General features: G+C 43.6%; 1 protein-coding gene across 1 annotated transcript in view; it reads left to right on the top strand.

The window, feature by feature from the left end:
* dock2 (dedicator of cytokinesis 2) overlaps nt 1-22,323 on the top strand; it is a 126,010-nt gene that overhangs the window by 11,171 nt on the left and 92,516 nt on the right. The window contains exons 9-21 of the mRNA XM_080746612.1: nt 408-489; nt 1,079-1,211; nt 2,648-2,744; nt 3,750-3,826; nt 7,015-7,265; nt 7,836-7,934; nt 8,093-8,165; nt 8,581-8,684; nt 10,635-10,830; nt 14,592-14,689; nt 15,522-15,611; nt 15,806-15,906; nt 17,845-17,979. Coding sequence (XP_080602738.1) covers nt 408-489; nt 1,079-1,211; nt 2,648-2,744; nt 3,750-3,826; nt 7,015-7,265; nt 7,836-7,934; nt 8,093-8,165; nt 8,581-8,684; nt 10,635-10,830; nt 14,592-14,689; nt 15,522-15,611; nt 15,806-15,906; nt 17,845-17,979 — 1,536 coding nt within the window. The remainder of the gene's footprint in view (nt 1-407; nt 490-1,078; nt 1,212-2,647; nt 2,745-3,749; nt 3,827-7,014; nt 7,266-7,835; nt 7,935-8,092; nt 8,166-8,580; nt 8,685-10,634; nt 10,831-14,591; nt 14,690-15,521; nt 15,612-15,805; nt 15,907-17,844; nt 17,980-22,323) is intronic.

Raw genomic sequence — 22,323 nt, 5'->3', positions numbered from 1 at the left:
TGTTAGTTCTCGCTTTCATTAAAAAAGAAAAAAAAATATTTATATATAATTATTAAATACAAATAAAAATACAACAGTGAATTAAATGTTTATCAATTATAATAGCTATTATGCTTTGCATACACACAGACAAATCTTAATTTTAGCGACATGGGGTGAACATTCTGTGTTGGAGATTGGATATTCTACACAAGGGAAAAAAGCTGGTGGCCTAGCCCTAGTAAACCCCTGGAGCACTCCGGACAATTAAGTAGCCTACAGGGTATTTATGGTTTTAAGTGGTTAATTTATTTCTCAAAGTATAAAAATATACCCCAGATTTGACTGTGTAGATAGATAGATGTTTCTCAAAGGAGATTTGTAAAGCCCTGCTTTGGGACATGTTGTGTATGTCCTCCAATGTGCAGTGAGAACTACCTGGTGCGCTGGGGCAGCAAAGGTTTCCCCAAGGACCTGGACATGCTCAACAACCTGAAGGTTGTCTTTACAGTAAGTCACCACTAGAGGACACTCTCATACCTATTTCTAGCACGATGACTGACATGAGATGGCTCAGTGCACTATTGCAGTGGTTCTCAACCTGTGGGTCGGGACCCCCAGGGGGGTCCCCAAATTATTTTGGGGGGTCCCCAGATGATTAACTTAGTGTGCAACATTGTTTTCTCACTCAACAGTAAACAAACCAAAATGAAGTTTAAGTGTATAGAGCGTATATGCACATTTCTAAAATGACAATGTAAGGACCTTTTAATACCTCTAAAATGACAAATTAAACATTGGCCAAACTGTCAGATATTAGAGGTAGAAATTGTGAAAATAGCAGATCTACATGCTCACAACGCCTCGCGTTGCGAGGCGTTGTGAGCATGTAGATCGGCTATTTTCACAATAGAACCGTGTTATACAAAATGTAACGCCTCAACTCTTAGTGCTTGTCAGGGTGGTGGGGGTCCCCAGTTAAAATATGATTATTTTGGGGGTCGCGGCCTGAAAAGGTTGAGGACCACTGCACTATTGAACACTGTGCTCCTATTGATTTTTGTCTCTCTCCCCTGCCCTCTCTCTCTCTCTCTCTCAGGACCTGGGCAACAGGGACCTGAGTAGGGAGAAGATCTTTCTCATTTGCCAGATCGTGAGGGTGGGCAGGATGGACCTGAAGGAGCACAATAAGAAGAGCACCCAGGGCCTGAGACGGCCCTTTGGTGTAGCAGGTAGGAACAGTGCTTTCCTAAGAAATGGAACCATTGTCAGAACATCAAGAACCGATGCAACCTGTATTACCCACATGTGACCTATACTGTGATTCTCAACACTCTTTATTTCAAGGACCCCTAGTTTGATATATGCATATATCATTCAAACTAATGCATGGCCTAATGCATGCCTAATGCATGCATTAGGCCATGGATCCCCATTTGATACATTTTTTTTTATCCCTGGGACACCAATCTACACTGTAAAATCCTGTACGTGGTCCTATAATGGTCAAGTTACCAAACCCATATTCAAAGACCAAAATAACGCAAGTCTTCCGTCTTCACTCTTCAGTGATGAGCCAAACTGTAAAAGTATAGCTAAATCATGAAGCGAAAGGAAGGTGTCGCAACTTATTTTCACTGAAAACTTTATTTAGCCTACAGTAGCATAAACTGAACAGAGTGTCCACTTTGTAGTCTTATTCAGGAAGACCGCCTGAAGAAGACTGCAAAGGTCGTCCTCAATGCAAAATCCTGATTTTTTAACAACTGCAGCCCCACCATCCCTGTTTTGGTGAAACCCTTTGCAGAAAATGTAGATTGGTTATATTCAGCAAAGATATTTAATGTAGAGTGAAAACTGAAAAGTCAGCAGTATAGAGCCTTGAAGGACTTCTGGTCAACCACAGATAGGTTTTAAGTGGTTAAGAATGTAAACATTGACCCGTATTTTCCCAGCCCTTCTGTAATGATCTACACCAGTGGTTTTCTACCTTTTCACATCAAGGTCCATTATTTATTCTGTATTTGAGCCACAAACCACCCATTTAATGAGGTGTAGCCTCTCAGACCTCAAAACCTTGAATATTTTGTTATCGTTGGAAGACATTTTGTCCACAGTTCCATCCAGTATTGATATGGTACCATTAGGAGAGATAACGGGCAAATGTTGACCAAAATAACAATTCTTCTACATTCTCTAATTTTGTAGACTTCTTGTCAATTAAGTCATGCAGATGTTTAACAATAATTTAACTCTTGAGAGCGTATTTGGTTTCATGTCATACTCTCAAGAGTTAAAGATCTGTAAGGGTCCATTCGGTTACCAACTCTCCATCATTTAGCTGGGGACCATCTGGAACCCCCTCAAGGACCATTGGTTGAAAACCACTGATCTACACTCATTGAGATACAATTGTCTCATTTCATCAGCTGCTGGATGTAAAATTGCCTCTATTTCCACAAAATAGTCTTCATTCAATACATCTTCATACAAATAATGTAGCTCAAAGTTACTTATTTTAAACTCATTATCCCAAAAGAAATGCGACAAAGCCTTTATTGAGATGAATGAGATTTAATCGGCTCCAATACCATCAATGTGCTATTTCAGATCACATGTGTCTTTAACGTTATCATGACATCCTGCTTTGCATTTTTGTTTTTGGCAGTGATGGACATCAGTGACATCATCAAAGGAAAGACTGAATGCGATGAAGAGAAGCAGCATTTCATCCCCTTTTCATCCCGTATGTCCCTATATTTGGTGTAATCTCTCTCTCTCACACACTCACACACACTCTCTCTCTCTCTCTCTCTCTCTCTCTCTCTCTCTCTCTCTCTCTCTCTCTCTCTCTCTCTCTCTCTCTCTCTCTCTCAAATCAATCATGTGGGGAAAGTGTGGCTCCAATGTGGATCCAAATTTGGACAAGGTCTCAGCCTGATCAGCCTGAGCTCCACTGACCTTAATTATAAAATTAAAGTTAAACATCTCAAAAAATACAAAACATATCGTCACTTTACTAAAATAATGGCATATGTAAGGTTTTACAGAAAACAGAAAAAAGAAGAAAAACCAAACTAAAAAACCGAACCAAAACATTAACCAAAACAACTATTAAAAACAACAACTATATGATTGCGACTGCCAGGTTACTATGAAAACCTCCACCGGCTGTCTGTCAGTCCCTCCGCCAGTCAGTCCCTCCGTCTGTCCGTCACGTCACGTCACACTTTTGGCCCTACTCTTATCTCCGGCACCGTTGCCCCTATCTATGCCAAACTTTGCACACACACTCCTTGGCTGGCAAACCACAATCTCCGCCCCTGATTCCTCACATGCCCCTCTTCTAGCACCACCATGAGGAAGTCCAATTTGTGCATACATGCGACCTGACAGTTTCGTATCTCCCGATTAGGGAGTCTTACTAGTATTTATTAATCATCTCAACCAAAAACAATCCCTCATAATATGGGGTTGTGGTACCAACAAGGTTTGAGAACCCCTGCTTTATAAGATGCAGTATTGAACCATATGATCCAGCATTGTTGAGAAAGTGGATGTATGAGCAACATCAACGTTCATCGTGTCGTGTGTGTGTGTGTGTGTGTGTGTGTGTGTGTGTGTGTGTGTGTGTGTGTGTGTGTGTGTGTGTGTGTGTGTGTGTGTGTGTGTGTGTGTGTGTGTGTGTGTGTGTGAACATAATATTGTATGTATTTGTGTGTTCACGCTTGTGTGTGCATGTGTGGTACTGTATGTGTGTGTGTGTGCAGGGTGGTGGCTGAGCATGACTTCCTCCATACGTTGATGAGCAAGGTGACAACAGCACGAGGAGACAGCGGAGGACAAGGTAATATTTCTCCCATTATGCTGAATCATTCATCTCTGTAGCTCAGTGGGTTTAATTGCTGCAGACACCGTGTACAAGTGAGGGTTTCCATTTCACTTTATCTGCTTTCACTGCAATGCAAAACTATACTCAGATTACCCATAATGATCGTTAATAAAGAACATTATAGATGTATTTGATTTCTCTACTGCTTCCTGTTTCATTATTTAATGAAATGCACACGTCTATCCCAATCTTTCCCAGGGCTGTACATACAGTACACTTGCTTTTTAGGTGGTACAAGTTTTAGGGTACAAAAGATTATGATTGAAAACCAGTTAAAAAGGTGTTAAAAATAAATTGTCTTAACAAATGTTTCAGTCTAGGGTGTTATGACTGCCATGAATTCAAATGAGAATGTGCTGTAAAAAGAGGTGAGAACAAGAGCCTTGTAAGAATGTCATAGAATTAGACCCACTGTACCTGTGTGGCATGCAATGAAAAGGAATGATCCCCAATTTATATCTTTTTAAGGTGAAATAACTCCTCCATGGAAACTGATTAGCTCCAAGCCAATAAGCTTCTTCTTCTTTTCCTACAATTGCACTTTGTGATATACAAGTAGTTTACACAGCTTGACCACGCTGTTATCTTATACGTCATCCAACCACAATATAATTTTGTTCTTATGCAATCAATGGCTTAGCATAAAAAAAATTATGCTAAGCCACAGTTGTTTATTGCAGAGGCACATACATCATTGAAACATCATTGAAATGGCCGTATCATCATTAAATAGTTAGTGCAAGCCTTTCATCTCATCCATTCTCTGGACCGTCGACAACACGCTGGGTGCTTGAAGATCTGATAATTTTTGCACACACAAAAATGACATGCCCAAAATAGAGACACCAGGTTTAAATTGGTTAAAATATTTTTTCTACGGTATAGAATTTGCGTCTCTATCGAAGTGAATACTGATATAGTAAATGAAAATATAATTCCTTAACTTGTTGTATAGTAGTAAAACTACACTAATAATGTGTGGTTAACACAAAGTCCCAAGGCGCACCTGTACTTGTCTCACCACACAATAGTGTGTGCCCCAGCACGCTGTTTCATAGACTGTAATTAGACAGATCGCGTGTGCAAGTGTACTAATATTGATTGATCTTTTGTGCAATTTGTTTTGGAAATATTAGCACATTGCACTGATCTACTCCCTTCCTCCACCATGCATAGTGACGCCGATTACATGTCCCCCTTGAGCACTATGGATTCATATCACTTAACCTTTGTTTGTCCCCTGCTCGTCTCCCTGGCTCTGCCCTGCCACCTCATATTTATGGCCGACGGTGACAGGCACCGCTGTCTTGATTCACACAGTCCTGCCCCACATATTGGACTGCGGTGGTGTCATATAACTCAGTCCTTTATCTCGCACCCGCTTCTTTTCTCCTCTAAACTCACCCTCCTGAAGGCCCCTCGTCTGGGGCCGCAGCCCAGATATGGAAGGAACACCCCAAGGAGCAGAAATGGAAGTAGAACCTGGGGCCACAAAAAAAACTCTCTCTTTCTTTATCTCTTTCTGCCTCTGTTATTCTGTCTCCCCTGGTGCACATTATGCCCGGACACACACACACACACACACACACACACACACACACACACACACACACACATACACACACACACACACACACACACACACACACACACACACACACACACACACACACACACACACACACACACACACACACACACACACACACAAGATGCACAGATTTACATACAGGTGACCAAGACTTGGCTTGTGATACAGTATATGGTCTACATTTCTGCAGAGCATTACCATAAACTCACTGAGCCGTTCTCTCTATCTTTCCCCTGCAATTCCTCCCCCTCTATTTCTCAGATCATAGGTCTGTAGGTGAGCGTGTGAAAGCTTTGCTGCATGACATAGTCCAGATAACTGCTGAGTAAATCCCTGCATGTAATAACAACACTCCCTCTGTGGGTTATTGTTATGATGGCTTTAGTTGGTAACATATTCCAGGGGTAGCCCAATGCCTATTGTCAATATAATTCACACTATACTGTAATATCCCTATTCCTCTTTTTCTGCTCCACGGAAGTGAAACGGCAGTTTTAGATGTATCTATTAAAGCTGAGGAGAATTTGGAGAAGTGTGACATTGCAACGAAGATGGATTTCCTTTTTGAACTTTTAACTTTCTTAAAGTTAAAAGTTATTTAAACTTTCTCCCATTTTGGTCATTGCCCCCATTATGTACTGTGGGCATGTAACCCCCCTTCTCCACACACTCTATGGGGCTTTTAAGCCGTGACATCATTTTGTAGTCAGACCTCCAAGCAGATTTATTGTCAATATGTGCAGTGCTGTGTCCCTCGCTATTTCAACAGATCTGAGACAAAAATAACGACTAAAGTATAATTCTACCACTTTCCTGTCAACAAGAAAGAGAAGAAAAATTAGCTTATAGTAAAAAGATTCACGGGCGCCAAGTTCTCCTCCGCCTACAAAATGATGTCAGACTTTAGAGCCCCATTGGTCTGGTGAGGCCAATAACCACAAGCTTCCTCTGATACAAATGAAGTTGCCACAAGCATTGCGTTTCATCAGGAGAGTGTAACGCGTGTGGCATCTGCCCCAGTCATCCCCACTGAACAGGTGCCCCTACCAACCAGTGGGAGTTGGTGTAAAGTAACTAAGTACTGTACATTTATTTAAGTACTGTACATGAGTACAATTTTGAGGTATTTGTACTTTACTTGAGTATTTCCACTTCTACTCCACTACATCTCAGATCCAAATATTGTACCTTTACTCCACTACAATTATTTGAAAACTTTAGTTACTAGTTACTTTGCAGATATAAATTATAATATTATAAAACATACATGAACCACTTTAGCTCTAGCAGGGCTTTGCTTTGTGAAAAAAAATTACAAATTTGAAACATGGAGATACAAGGTTTCCGTCCGACAGTGACGATATAGAGACAAAACACCGCCGCGGTACGAGGCGTTGTGTGATTGTAGATTGGCTATTTTCACTAGTTTAAATCAATTTTAAAATGAAACTGTTTCGGACATACAAGCTTTCCACCCGACAACGACGATATACTGCCCTGACCTCACCCTGCAGAGAGGGATCTTTAATCTGGTCTTTCCTCTTCTCCTCAGGTCTGTGGGTGACCATGAAGGCCCTTGTAGGGGACATAGTCCAGATCCGCAAGGAGTATCCCCACTTGGTGGACCGCAGCACGGTGGTCGCCCGCAAGCTGGGCTTCCCCGAGATCATCATGCCGGGCGACGTCCGCAACGACATCTACCTCACGCTGCAGGGCGGCGACTTCGACAAGTACAACAAGACCACGCAGAAGAACGTGGAGGTGATAGTGTGGGTGTTAGACGAAGATGGCAAGCTCGTGCCGGTAAGTGGGCAGAGAGGTGTGTGAGCCGTGGTACGGGGGATGACTGTTGTTGAGAAAATAGTGTTATGTGTGGAAATGTGTCTTTGTGTGTTGGTCCAGGTCCTGGCACACAGAGGGGGAAAAAAGGAAGTGATTGTTGTCTGTGTACGTGTTTGTGTGCATGCATGAGTGTGCATGTGTGTTTGTGGGGGGGTGGTGAAGATTGCGTGGTGTACAGTATTTGGTGTGTGTGGGAGAGTTTGAGGTCATATGGGCCAGTCAGCCAAGCTTGTCACATATGAAGTGCTCCCTCATACGGTAGTGGGCGCACACATTGGCTCTGCACTGGTGAGAAAATCCATCACTCACCTTCTCTCTCTCACACACACACACACACACACACACACACACACACACACACACACACACACACACACACACACACACACACACACACACACACACACACACACACACACAAACATAGCCCCATGTGTTGTTATATTCTCTCTCTCTCTCTCTCTCTCTCTCTCTCTCTCTCTCTCTCTCTCTCTCTCTCTCTCTCTCTCTCTCTCTCCTTGCCCACTTTAGAACTCCATCTGTTTGGGAGCCGGGGATAAATGCTTGAATGAGTACAGATCTGTCATCTACTATCAGATCAAACAACCCCGCTGGATGGAGACATTCAAGGTGTGCATCAGAAATTGTTACTTGTAAATATGCAGACTTGCAGACCTACAATGTGTCACGATGAAAACACATTGTGACCTTTTAGATCTGCAGTTTTTGCTATTTGTAATACAACAAAGTATATACAGTAGGGCTTAAGCGGTTAACATGTCTTCTAGGTGGCGATCCCTCTGGAAGAAATGCAGAGAATGCACTTGCGGTTCATGTTCAGACACCGTTCCTCCTCAGAGTGTGAGTGTAAAAATCTCTCTCTCTCTCACACACACTTTCTCTCTCACTCTCTCGCTCTCCTCCTACCATCAAAACACTCACCTCCTCTCTTTTCATGCCCCAGAGTATAATACCCCCGCTGTGAAAGGATGGGATGATTGCAAGCTATCTGGAAAATGACCAACACATCATTACACACACTTGATTATGTTCGCCTGATTATGTATTTTTCAAAAATGTTTTCCTGTGCATATCATCAACCCAGCAACTCTCCTCTCCTCTCCTTCTCTTCTTCCTTCCTCATCTCTTCTTCCTTCCTCATCAAACCTTTCTTCTCGTCCTCTGCATCCCCACCCTGTCTTTCTCCCCCAAATCCTCTCTAATCTCCCTTATTCACCCTCCTTCCAATCTATACATCTGTCCTTTCTTTCTGCAGCCAAGGATAAAAGTGAAAAGAACTTTGCCATGGCCTTTGTGCGTCTGATGAAGGAGGACGGGACGGTTCTGGCTGATGGACTTCACGACCTTGTGGTCTTCAAGGTCAGCAAGGAAGGACAGATCAGGATGTGTCCAGAAATGTTACTGTAAAGTGATTTGGAACAGGTTATAGAAATATCCACTCACGATTAGCCAAGCTTTGTATGGTTAGACTCGGATCCGGTTTGCTGAAGATCTGATTAATGTGACAGCTGAACTAGAACTTTAATCACTGAAAATCCAATGCCACGGAGAGGGCTCTCTATTGGAGGAGTTATATAATAATGCAAAGCTAATTACCCAGCAAGACCATCATTGACATTGATACAGTGGCAGTGGGCTTTGCATGTTAGGCACTAGAATCTCGTTGAGGAAAGTCTGAATAATGAACAGGTACACCCCATTTGGGTCAATCTTTACACTCTCTGAGCAAAATTAACTGGGTATTTTACTGTGTAATGACTGTATAGTTGTTTTTAAATGTCTTTGTGGGTGGCATGAACTCCTAAAGTCCTATATTCTGCAGAATATCGCTTGTAGTGCCTGTAGTTATACCTTACTATAAGCACAACATCTTACTGGTTTCAAGAGTTGTTGAATGTTTTTCTCTAATTATCATTCATTCACATATGGAGTTGGAGAAGGTGGAATGGTTGGCTCCATTAACACTTACCTCCAAATACATTGGTGGATGTAATCAAAGCATTTTGGTGTATGGTGTGTTGCCAAAGCCTTCACAAAGCACTTCAGAGTAGGTCTGAAAATGAAAAATGAAAAAAGTTAAGTCACCTAAAAAAAGGATGAATTTATTTTAAATGAAGAAGTAAACTTTCTGAAAGCATTGTTTTGAAGTCCAGCTGCAATTACTTTTTGCAGCTTTTTGTTCCCTGTAAAACAATGGCTGAAACAGTGTCTCAGCCAACTGTCCCATCCCCTCTGGCTTTGGGATGGATCTGGAGGCAACTACCCTGCCCGTTGTTGCGCACCGCAAGGCAGAGGTTGAGAGAGGCAGTGCCAAAGCACTTTATGTTATTGCATTGACTATTTCTCACCTGAAATGTTTTTTTTATGCACCGTCCGGCCGTCATCTTGAATTAGGTTCAACACAGGCCAGCAGCACTGTACTGTAGTGTCTGTCTCCATAATGATAATCATCTGCGGGAGGAGGTACAGTTCATTGAGCTTTGGGAATCATACAGGTGAATGAAATCATGATGCATGATTATTCATTGGTAGCCTGGTAAATTCACATCGTCATGTGTCTTCATGTGTTTTGCAGTAACCAAAAAGGGGAAGAGCCAATCAGCATCTGCACACAGGGCCCACCTAAGTCATAGGGGCTTGCTGATGTAATAGAGAGAGTTATATGTAAAATGGCAATTGATGGGAGGTTATTGCCACCTAGGCGGGAGGAGTGAAGCCAAATGGATTTCTTGCCAAATGACCCAAGGATCAGATTGAATCCTCCTATTGATTAAATGCCAAAGGCAATAAAGATTAATTACTGGTGATTCACTCTCAGTCTGAACAGGCGAGCCCCTTGTGCCCTCTTTCTCGATTACCTCTCGTTATCCCTCGGTCCCTCTTGATCTCTGCTGTTCTTCGTGGGCCTTCCTTTCTCGGTCGTTTTCCACCCCCTCAGTTCATTATTCCTTATTGGCATAATCCGTGAATGGATAAGGTCAGCGCTGAAAGTCTCGAAAGAAAATATCTGATATGTGAACAGAATGAAGAATTCAGTGCATGATCACATGAAACCGGACTGATTGTGAATTAATCTGTTTGCCCTCTCTGTCATCTCTCATGTTTTCCCTTCTTCACCTTCACTTCTATCCTCCACGACTCTGTATCTTTTGCTCCATGCTCCCCCCCCCAACCTATTTCCACTCAAAGTTAAATCAAAGTTTGCAGTCCAATAAACAACTCCAAATGGGTTCAGTCTATTTCAACTTTATTGAACTGCATCGCTCAGCTCAAACGTCTCTGAAACATGTCATCCACCTCCTCCTCCAGGGTGACAGTAAGCGGATGGAGGACGTGAACTGCTACCTGTCGCTGCCCTCCACCCGCCACCACCACGGTGACGTCCCCAAGGGCACGTCGCTGAGCCGCGCAGCCAGCAGCGTCGGCGGGGGAGGCCTGTCCGTCAGCTCCCGAGACAGTTTCACCATCTCCACGTTGGTGTGCTCCACCAAGCTCACACAGAATGGTACGTCGGGTGAATGGTCTCTCTGTGTGTGTGTGTGTGTGTGTGTGTGTGTGTGTGTGTGTGTGTGTGTGTGTGTGTGTGTGTGTGTGTGTGTGTGTGTGTGTGTCCGTCCGTGCACGCACGCGTGTCATCATGCATACTTTGTTTCTGTGCTGGACAGAATTAATTTGGTTTCATGGTTCACTGGAGCAGTGGTTCACGAACGTTTTCGTGTCAAGGACACACAAATTAATATGTATTTGGCCGCGGACGCTCATCTAAAAATATTTTTTGCCAGGGACCACCATACTCGTTGGATGGGAGTTGAGTGATACATGAGCTTCAAGAGTGGGGCTGCAACTATTGATTTTGTTTCTGACATTATTCTATTCATTCATCACTTTTTCCATCAGATTCAAGCCCTTAGGCAGCATTAACATCTACTTACAATGACAGGCCGCTTCAAATTAATTGGCTAAAACAAACAGAACCATTCTACATTATACTGTATGTAAGATGATATACTGTTGACATTTATGCGAGACTGCACTTCAGGAGAGACCTAGTGCGTAAGGCAGTGCGCAGGGTTGCACTCTAGCCCTAGGTGAGGACATCAGTGATTTCACAAACTGAAGAGTTTTACATAAATGAACTGAATGAATGTGTGTGTAACATCTGTTTAGTTTGGTAGATGATGGCAGGGTTTCCTGCAGGAAAAAGTCTTGACCAGGGGGGGATCTCATGGCGCACGCGCAAAGCGTGTGCGCCGAACTTTTTTGATAATTAATTAATTAATTCGAGTAATTAATTCACTTAATTTTTAATATTAATTCTTATTTTTGCCATATAAAAAAACACATGAATGTGCCCATGATGACGGAAAACACAACTAAATTAATTCCCTTATTTTAGACTAATTCTTATTTTTGCCCGCAACATAAAAGGAGAGGTTGACTCTTGTCTCTTGGCCAGGTGCTACAGATTTTAGGCCAGGGGGCCCCCCTGGCCAATAAAGTGCTGCAGGAAACCCTGGATGGCATCATCTGCACTGAATTTTACAACACAAACTGGATAGGGTAAAGGAAGTCACTCTGTCTGCTGTGGCTTCAGGTGCTGCAGGACCAGTCACTCAAATGTCTTCATGATATTGTCACTGTCGGGCAGAAACCTTGTATCTCCAAGTTTCAAATTTGTATGTTTTTTTTTCGCAAGGTAAAGCCCTGCTTAGTGAAAACAGCAGATCTACAAGCACGCAACGCCTCGCACCGTTGTGTGCTTGTTGATTGGCTGTTTTCACTAGTTTAGTTCATTTTTTAATTGATAAATACAAAACGAACGGTTTTGGACATTCAAGGTTTCCTCCCGACAACGACGATATGCAACATTCGAGCAACTGGCCTGTAGTCAATGAGAGCACTGGTTCATCCCTTCTTTGGCAAAAAGAAAACGCAGGAGGTCTTCCAGAGTTGGGACACCCTCTGGGGAGAGAGGAGAGGTTGCAGAGGTGTTGGAATATATCTGCTATTATTTGGAAGGATGGAAATAAATTCCCTTTGAACTCGGTTGGACTTGACTCCCTGTGCCTAAAATATTTACTACTTTGGGTATCCTGTCCTTGTGGAGAGATTGTAAACTCTCAGAGGAAATGCCGAAGCCCAGTTGTAGACACGGACACCGGCCGGAATAGTTTGGTACATGCAGTGTTGAGTCATAACAATGCAAGTTCACAAAAAAGACAACAAACAAGCAACAAGCAGAACGACAAAGAGTGTTTGTGTGACTTGTGCGTGTGTTCATGTGTTAAGCACACATGAACACACACACACACACACACACACACACACACACACACACACACACACACACACACACACACACACACACACACAAAATGTGTGTAACAGTGAGGAGCGGCTGACGCAGGTGCAATGTAACATCTGTTACAGAGGAAGTCAGTCCATCATGATAATGAACGTTGCCCTGCAGTATTAATCTCACACACACACACACGCACGCACGCTCGCTCACTCACTCACTCACTCACTCACTCACTCACTCACTCACTCACTCACTCACTCACTCACTCACTCACTCACTCACTCACTCACTCACTCACTCACTCACTCACTCACTCACTCTCTCTGTCTTACTCATTCTCTCTTTGTTACAGTCATATACTGTACATGTTCTCATTTATACATGCAAGAATGCAAACGAACACACACACGCTTGCGTGTGCGCACACACACACACACACACACACGCGCGCGCACACACACACACACACACACACACACACACACACACACACACACACACACACACACACACACACACACACACACACACACACACACACACACACACACACACACACACACTGGCTGTTGGATGACTGATGGCCTTTGGGCCACCCTTGGGCCACCTTGGGGCAACCCAGCACATGTGCCGATCCTGCTTGTTGAGGGTGACATGATTGGACAGGGAGAGCAGTGAGCGCAATGCAGGCAGCACTACAGAGACCTGGCAATCTGTCCTGTGTCATACTGCAGTAGAATGAATGTCCGTAGGGTGGTCTCACTGACACAGTGGCTACTGGGAAGTGGCTACCAGCACAATGTACTGTCTGTATCATCAACTGATTGATTTCATTGCAGTACATAATGTAATGCAAGTTTGCAACACAGTATCAAATATGCAAATATATACTATTATGTATATATTATACTGTATAATTGGTCATAAAGTGCAGATACTGTGTCCATACCAGGGGTGTACTGGGCATCTGGCCCACCGGGCGGTACTTACTTACTTACTTATAGCCTTTAATGCCGGGTGATGTAGGGCAACAACAAAGGATCGCCACTCCTGTCGGTTTTGGGGCAGCGTCTATATAGAATCCCGGGTGTGATGCAGGGTCTTCAGCTCTCATTCCACTGTCCCACGCCAGGTGTTCTTGGGTCGACCTCTCTTACGTTTGCCGTCTGGTGTCCAGTGAAGGGCAGTTTGGGAGATGTTGCCCTGCTCTCTACATCACCCAAACTGCCCTTCACTGGACACCAGACGGCAAACGTATAGTCGGCCCACCGGGCAGTATTGTATATTATATAGATTATATAAGTGGGCCTGTGGGCTTATGGGCCACCATTCTAGGAGGATAGTTACAGTTACAGAGCAAAGAGACATCCCATTATTGGCCCACTGGTTTGTCTATCTGTCTGAATACCGGCCTAGTAGCCCAACCACAGGCTACTGTGGCCCAGGAGTCACACCCAAACATTTAACAGCATACAAGCCCACAACGCGTCGCTGCCTCGATGCATTGTGGGCCTGTAGATCTTCTATGTTCGGTTCGCACCGGTTGTGGGCCGGTCCTGGCCAAGGTGCCAGGGCCGAATTTATGTCCCAGTCCGGCCCTGCTCCATACTATACTGTATATCAGAACGTTTGTGACTTTTTTCTGCAATTGTTTAGTTACATTAATTTGTGTTAAATTCCAATCTATTCAATTGAGTAAACTGTGTGTTTACATGTTGACATCGAGAGTGAAGCCCTCAGGTGTGAGTGTGTTCTGTTGTGTTCAAAGGCAGCACAAGTGTCAAACGTCTCTGCCATTGAAAGATGAAATACAAGTAAAGGTAGTTTCAGCAATTAGAGACATACTGTAGGAAGAAATGTTACAAAACAGTCACTTTGATCAACCTCCACTCCTAACTCTGTAGACAGTGACATGATAAACAGAACGTGTTGATAAATGGAGGGCATGTTTTTCTTCTCTCCAGTGGGCCTACTGGGACTGCTCAAGTGGAGGACTCGACCTGAACTCCTCAAAGAAAACCTGGAGAAACTCAAGCTCATTGATGGGGAGGAGGTGGTCAAGGTTAGTGCGAGTGTGTAAGCATGTGTGTGTATTTACTGTAGCAGGCCTGGCGCCAGGAAACAATGGCTTAGGAGGCCGTGAGCTTAAGTGAAGGTTGCAACCATATACAAATGTGTGTTTCAAGCAAGCCTCCTTTGTTTTTGACTATTTGCAACTCGGTAAAACCGGTTTCACTGATACGGGAGGGGGTGGCAAGGTGGTCCACGTGAGGGGGCCCGGCCCCCTTTTGACCCCCTCTGCCGCCGGGTCTGTCTGCATTTTGGACATCAAACCAGTTTATTGGCATGTCTAATTGAGGATAATTTGTGTCCACAATTTGTGCACCTATTGTTAAACAATTATGCAAAAAAGGTTCTTTGTTTCTCCATATACAAATGTATTTCTTTGAATATTACATGTAGTTACATCAGCATGAACCAACCAATTTCCACCAATGATGTCATCATGACATCCACCCGTCGATCAATCTTCCACAGACATCTTAGCCTTTTATGCTGCAGACTCCAGAGGTGCATGATGTTGGGTAGTGCTTGGATTTTGATTTATTGTCAACTGGTTCACAAACACTCACATTTTACTGCTAAACAGTACACTAGTATGTTTCTGAAAACATTTGAAGAAAGTGATAGGCAATGCAGTAACAGAATCTTGATTAATATTTGATCTGAGTATTTACTTCAAAATGTTCGTGTGTGTGTGTGTGTGTGTGTGTGTGTGTGTGTGTGTGTGTGTGTGTGTGTGTGTGTGTGTGTGTGTGTGTGTGTGTGTGTGTGTGTGTGTGTGTGTGTGTGTGTGTGTGTGTGTGTGTGTGTGTGTGTGTGTGTGTGCGTAGTTTCTGCAGGACACCCTGGATGCTCTGTTCAACATCATGATGGAGCACTCTCAGACTGATGACTATGACATCCTTGTCTTTGATGCCCTAGTAAGTACAACTGCGCGTATGTGTGTCAACGAATGTGTCTTGACTGATGTCCTGTCAGGTTGTCTCTGCATGTGGCAAGTTGGACCACCAACAGCTCCATCTGCCTGTCTGTCCATATGTGTCTGTCCATCTTTGAAGTAAACATGCCTCTCTCTCTCTCCCCCCCTCTCCCTCTCGTCTACCCGTCATATCAGATCTACATCATAGGTCTGATTGCTGACAGGAAGTTCCAGCACTTCAACACAGTTTTGGAGGCCTACATCAAGCAGCACTTCAGCGCCACGCTGGCATACAAGTAGGTCACCTCCTCAACCGCCAAACAATTCAATTCAAAGGAGCTTTTTTGGCATGAGAAAACGTACGTTTACTTTGCCAAAGCAAGTGTCAGAATATAATAAAAACTCTTGAAAATGGGGAACATAATATACATTTGGAGGGGGTACAGCATTGTGTACACCAAACACTTGAATCTCCATTCATTTATGTAGAGTATTATCAACATCACAATCTACAGAGCACTACTGTATACTCTGATACACGTGGTATGAATCACACCAAAATCCACTGCATAATCCTGTTTGTTAATTTAACTTAATTTGATACCTGTATTTATGTGAATACGTTCATATGTTTGTCATAACCGACAGCCATAGCCTGAAGATTTCATAGCCTAAAAATTCTTAGAATTGCAAGGGACGGGCAGTGAGAAACGATTCTCTTTAGTTTTCATCTGAAATTTAGATGTGTGTGTTGAGTCTTTGAAGCGTACCCTACCTGAAAATCCTGTTATGTGTGGCAATGTAAACCACACAGAGGCCGCTGTTGCTGTGTGTCCAACTGCCACTGGAGGTCAGTATGTCGATGTGGTGCGCTTGGCTAGACAGGATCGATACTCTGTGTACTGCGCCACTGTCTGAAGCACTCAGACATGCAACCCAATACAAACTCTCTCTCTCTCTCTCTCTCTCTCTCTCTCTCTCTCTCTCTCTGTGTCTCTCTCTATGTTAATCCAGTTCACTTCAATGAGTTTGTATTGCCTCTGGAGAAAGAAAATAATAAAACTTGTTTACACTGCCAGAGCTTCACTCATAGAATGAAGGAATACATTTCCCTCCCTTGACCTCTTGCCATTCCTCTTCCTCTGTCATAGTATACCTGATAAGAGTCTTCTTTATCTTTCTTAACTGTTGGTCTCACCTGTCTCCGTCTCTGTCTCTGTCTCTGTCTCTGTCTCTGTCTCTATCTCCATACTTCCATTACTTGTGTGTGTGTGTGTGTGTGTGTGTGTGTGTGTGTGTGTGTGTGTGTGTGTGTGTGTGTGTGTGTCTGTGTGTGTGTGTGTGTGTGTGTGTCTGTGTGTCTGTCTGTCTGTCTGTCTGTCTGTCTATGTTTGTGTACCCCCTCTTTTCTTTTCTTTTCTTTTCTTTTCTTTTCTTTTCTTTTCTTTTATTCACAACTACCTGTCAGCCATGTATCAAAACAAAAACCAGTATCGCCTGAAGGGCAATAACGTCATTAATATTTCCAGGGTCCCCCCCCCATTGGCAATAGAGGATTTAAAACCAATGGAGTCTTGTTTTTTAAAGGAACTTTCATTATTGAAGAGGATGGCACAGTCCAGTTAGGAGGCGAGCGCCTGCGGTCATTTTGGGGGTTTGGGGTTGTTTGCAAAACCAAGTCAAACACGAAAACAAACAAAACCAATCTTAGTGTGTGTGTGTGTGTGTGTGCGTGTGTGCGTGCGTGCGTGTGTGTGTGCGTGCGTGCGTGCGTGTTGAGGCCACTGGGGATGTGGTTGTGTGGCAGAACACTGATTAAAAACACATTCCACGCTGAATAAGGAAAAATTAGATGTATGAAACTTGAAATGTTAAACAATTATTTTGTGGTCTTTATACCCCCAATTCTCTTACGGTACTCTGGTACCCTCCTTCACTCACTAGCTCACTTTTCTGCTCTCTCTCAATCATTCTTTGTGTCAGTCTCATTGTGCTCTGCCGAAGCGAAACAGAAGTTCATGATCAACTTTGGAACATTGGAACATTAGGAACCACAGAATTTCTGACATATTGTTAGAATGATGGATTTTTGAAATTTTCACACTTCTCTCCGTCCCTCTCTCTCCCCCCCCCCCCCCCCCCCTCTCTCTTTCTCGTTCTTCTCATACACTTTTTCTCTTCCTTTCTCTATATTCACTTGTTGTCTCCCCTCCCCTCCTCTCTCTCTCTCCCAGGAAGCTTATGCTGGTGTTGAAAAGGTATCTGGACGTGTCCAGCCGAGGGGAACAGTGTGAACCCATTCTGCGTACCCTCAAAGCCCTCGAATATATCTTCAAGTTCATCGTTCGCTCCCGCATGCTGTACTCCCAGTGAGTCTCTGTGTGTGTGTGTGTACGTGTGTGTACGTGTGTTTGTATTTTTGCAGATAACCTTTTTTCAATGTTATTTGTCATTCATCTTTACAGGCACACTATCACTTACTTTTAAGCTTGATAATACTTTGTTGTGTGCCGGCGTTGCTCTGCAAAAAATAGCCAATATACAAGCTCACATCGCGTTGCACCATGACACACACACACACACACACACACACACACACACACACACACACACACACACACACACACACACACACACACACACACACACACACACACACACACAGTGTCATGTGAGTGTACAGTATTCACACACACTACACCACAAGGGCCCAGTGAATTGCTAGGGTAATTGTCCCCGACAGCTTTGTGTGGAGAGGATGCTGATTGCTGCACTAACATTGCTAATAAGCATTGGTGATGAAGTGGTGCTTCCAAACCAAAGCTAATGATGGAGCTGGCCTGCTGAATGGGCATCCGTCTGTACAGCAGACAGACACAGAGACTTATGACACCACCACCCTCTGCCAAAAGCTGCACCATACGATAAACTATGAACACCATTTATAAGAACCACCACGGATAATGTGATGCTGACAGATCTGATATATAAACCAGTTGCATTATGGGTCTTTAAAGTGTGTGTGTGTTTGTGTGTGTGCGCGTGCGTGCGTGCGTGCGTGCGTGCGTGCGTGCGTGCGCGCATGTGTGTGTGCTTGTTTCAGTGGGGGAGTGTGTATATGTACAGTATGAATTGTGTTTATGCGCGTGTTTACTCTCTTAGAGGGCATTGTGCATTTTGGTTTACAACTTATGTTTGTCTACCATTAGTGTGCTGTACCGACTCAAAACACATCAGAGAAAGGCTCAGGAGATGAAATGGAATTCAAAAAGCAGATTTGAAACAGGGTGACCGCAAAAATCCAAAAACCTGAGTACAAAGCGAGGGAAATAAATAAATAAATACATCTTACAGCAAACAAATCCAGGCAAGGTGAAGGGAAAAATAAAAAGGAAACAAACACTGGTACAATGTCTGGAGAGTGACTACAAAAAAGACAATGTGGTAGAGAACAGAGGGAAGTGGACTGGCAATTATGCAGTAGTAGTTGCACATGGGTATTGTAATTGGGAGCAGTTGCGGGGACTGCCCCATGGTTCGAACTCCCGTTGGTCCGAGCACCGTCGGCAGGTTAGCTACTCACCAGTGTCGGCAGGTTAGCTACTCACCAGCGTTAGTTTTACTGAAGTTAGGGTTAGGGTTAAGGTTAGATTTAGGCATAGTTTTACTGAGGCTAGGGTTAGGGTTAAGGTTAGGTTTAGGTGGTTGGACCAAAGGGAGTTCGAACCAAGGACATGTTAGCGCAGTTGCATGGGTAAAAGGGAGCTAGTTGATCACTGGAGTGGAGATGAGGATGGTCATCATTCAGTCCCCTTTTCTGCATTTAACCTGTCCTAACTATTAGGAGCATTGGGGAAGTGCCACTAACCCGTTAAAACAAGGAAAGCATCTGCGTCGTTTTAGATTTTAGCGCTGGCTATTCAAATTCTGAAAAATGTTGAATAATGACAAAAATCTTCTCCTGAGGGTACAACACATTTTTACATGGGGGTCTGTGGCTAAATATGTATAAATTTGGGGGTCCTTGGTATGAAAATGTTTCAGAACTACTGATTTAGAAGGCCTCAGGAAAGAAGATTTGTGTTAAAAGGGAGCAGGTAAGGGTTAAGCACGTTGCTCAGGGTGAAGATAACAAAGCAAAACAGTGCCAGAAACACAATAAAACACTACTAAAAAATGAAGTGAGCGGTGTTATTTATGAGTTAATTTCATTAAGCGTCCCGCGAAGCTTGGCTAATGTGACCCTGGGCGTACAGCAAACTTTGAGCGCTCTGTGCTAAGATGTAGGCCAGATGTAGGCCACGCTTTGCGTCCCAGACAAAGCCAGATGTTGGCGCACTGCTCAAAAATAAAATAACTTACAAGGATCAATTGGGATGTTACATTGTGTGGATGGGATGCATACAGTAAGTAAGCATGCCGTCCGCCAATCTAGACAACACACACATGTCAAGGGACATTGTGCATTGAGGCTGTACGTGCCCTGCGTGTATGCATGTAATGCACGCTCCCTACTCACTCCATTGCTTCACTGCGCCCCCGGATTGACTGTTGATGCCCTAGTTGCTAGCCCCTCTTGGGTATCGGCGGAACGATAAATCTCCCTCTTCTCTCAGTCTCCCGCTCCTCTTCATCTCTTGCTGCAGACAATTTAAAATCTATTCTGCCTCTAATGTTTTTCATTGAAATGAACAGCCCCCCACACGCACACACACCCACCAGTAAAGAATACTCAGATTATTTCATGTAAGTAAAAAGTAGCAATATCACAATATAAACATACCGGTACTCAGTTACAAGTATAAACCAGTAAGACTCCCTAATCGGGAGATAAGCGACCGTTGGTCGCTTATCTCCTGTCACACTGCTGACATCAGTATGACATCACACCGTACACAAATGACCCTTATACCAGGAAAGAAGCATTTCTTCGACTCAGACCTTATCGCCAGGGTTGGCTTATAGCAGCTGTCGGTAGGATCATATATGGATTCTGTTAGTGTGGATCTCCTAACAGGGCATCATCTGGGATACAATCCCTTTTATGCCCATATATGGAGATCCCTAACAGAATCCCTTTCATGTCCATATATGGAGATCCTAACAGAATCCCTTTTATGCCCATATATGGAGATCCCTAACAGCATCCCTTTTATGCCCATATATGGAGATCACTAACAGCTAACAGAATCCCTTTTATGCCGATATATGGAGATCCCTAACAGAATCCCTTTTATGCCCATATATGGAGATCCCTAACAGAATCCCTTTTATGCCCATATATGGAGATCCTAACAGATCCCTTTTATGCCCATATATGGAGATCCTAACAGAATCCCTTTTATGCCCATATATGGAGATCCCTAACAGAATCCCTTGTATGCCCATATATGGAGATCCCTAACAGAATCCCTTTTATGCCCATATATGGAGATCCCTAACAGAATCCCTTTTATGCCCATATATTATGGAGAAATCCCCTGCTCTGAGTATCTGACATCAGTGTGATGTCACCTGTTTATGCCCATATATGGAGATCCCTGCTCTGCGTATCTGGTTGCTATGGTAAACAGTTGGTTGCTAGGGTAAAAAAACATGGTTGCTATGGTAAACAGTTGGTTGCTAGGGTAAACAGTTGGTTGCTAGGGTAAAACCATGGTTGCTAAGGTGGTTGCTAACGTACACTAACAAACCAGCAACAACAGACTGTTGCCACAGCAACGTACACAAGGTTTGTGTACACATGTGGTGTGATGTCATACTGATGCGGAGATATGAGCAGGGCAAAGGTGTGACGTGTGACGTGTGACGGACGGACGGACGGCCGGTGGAGGTTTTCATTGTAAACTGCTCCCTGACGGTCGCAATTATCAATAACCCTGTCAAGTACATTACTTGAGTAAAGGTAATTAGTTACTTGTCTTTACACCACTGCAAGAGGGAATCATGTATCCAGGGGAGCTGAATCATGTATTCAGGGAGGTTTTGTCACTATGCTGTAGGTGCATCTGTATGGCTGTGCAGTCAACTCCACAAGTCATTAATAGTAAGTGGCATATAGGGAGATTTATTAGCTTGATCAGACTGGCTTGCTGTTCATGTAAAAGCCCATTAGTTGTCTGTAATATTTATTGCAGGGTCCATGTCTGTCTAGCTCTTTGCATTGTCTGCCTTTTTCTCCCTCCTACAGTATACCGGTACATGACCCTAAAGTTTTTTCCCCAGTATAGTTACAGTAGTTTCTCCATTCGTTTTTTCCTTGTTCTCGTCACTCTAACGACCTCCATATCCTACCAATCTCTCTCGATCTTGACCAAAACTGCATTCCTCACCTCATCTCCAGTCTCCCATCTCAAGCCTCTCACCTCTACTGTACCTCTCTCGCCTGATACGACATTGGGAACTGCACCGTTTGCACGGGATAAAATAGCCCGCGCAAATAACAATGAATCTGTTTTGAGTCTGTTTTTTTTACGCCGTGGCTCATAGGGGGAAAGCCTTCCCTAGAACGATCAGTGTCAAATTGCTTGTGCACGCCGCCAGTAGGTCAAGGAATTAAATCCACATGATTGTAATTTCAGTTTTTTGTGTGACTGTTTTTCACATACAGTATTGTGAATTCATAATCTCAGATCCACCGTTCCACCATCCATCATATCAATACGGCATCATCAATATACATCAACATGACGTCAGGCAAGCTTGTTTTCCCT

The sequence above is a fragment of the Nannobrachium achirus genome (genome assembly GCF_963921795.1).
Source record: "Nannobrachium achirus genome assembly, chromosome: 17".
NCBI lineage: Eukaryota > Metazoa > Chordata > Actinopteri > Myctophiformes > Myctophidae > Nannobrachium > Nannobrachium achirus.
This window is presented reverse-complemented; position numbering and strand designations above follow the sequence as displayed.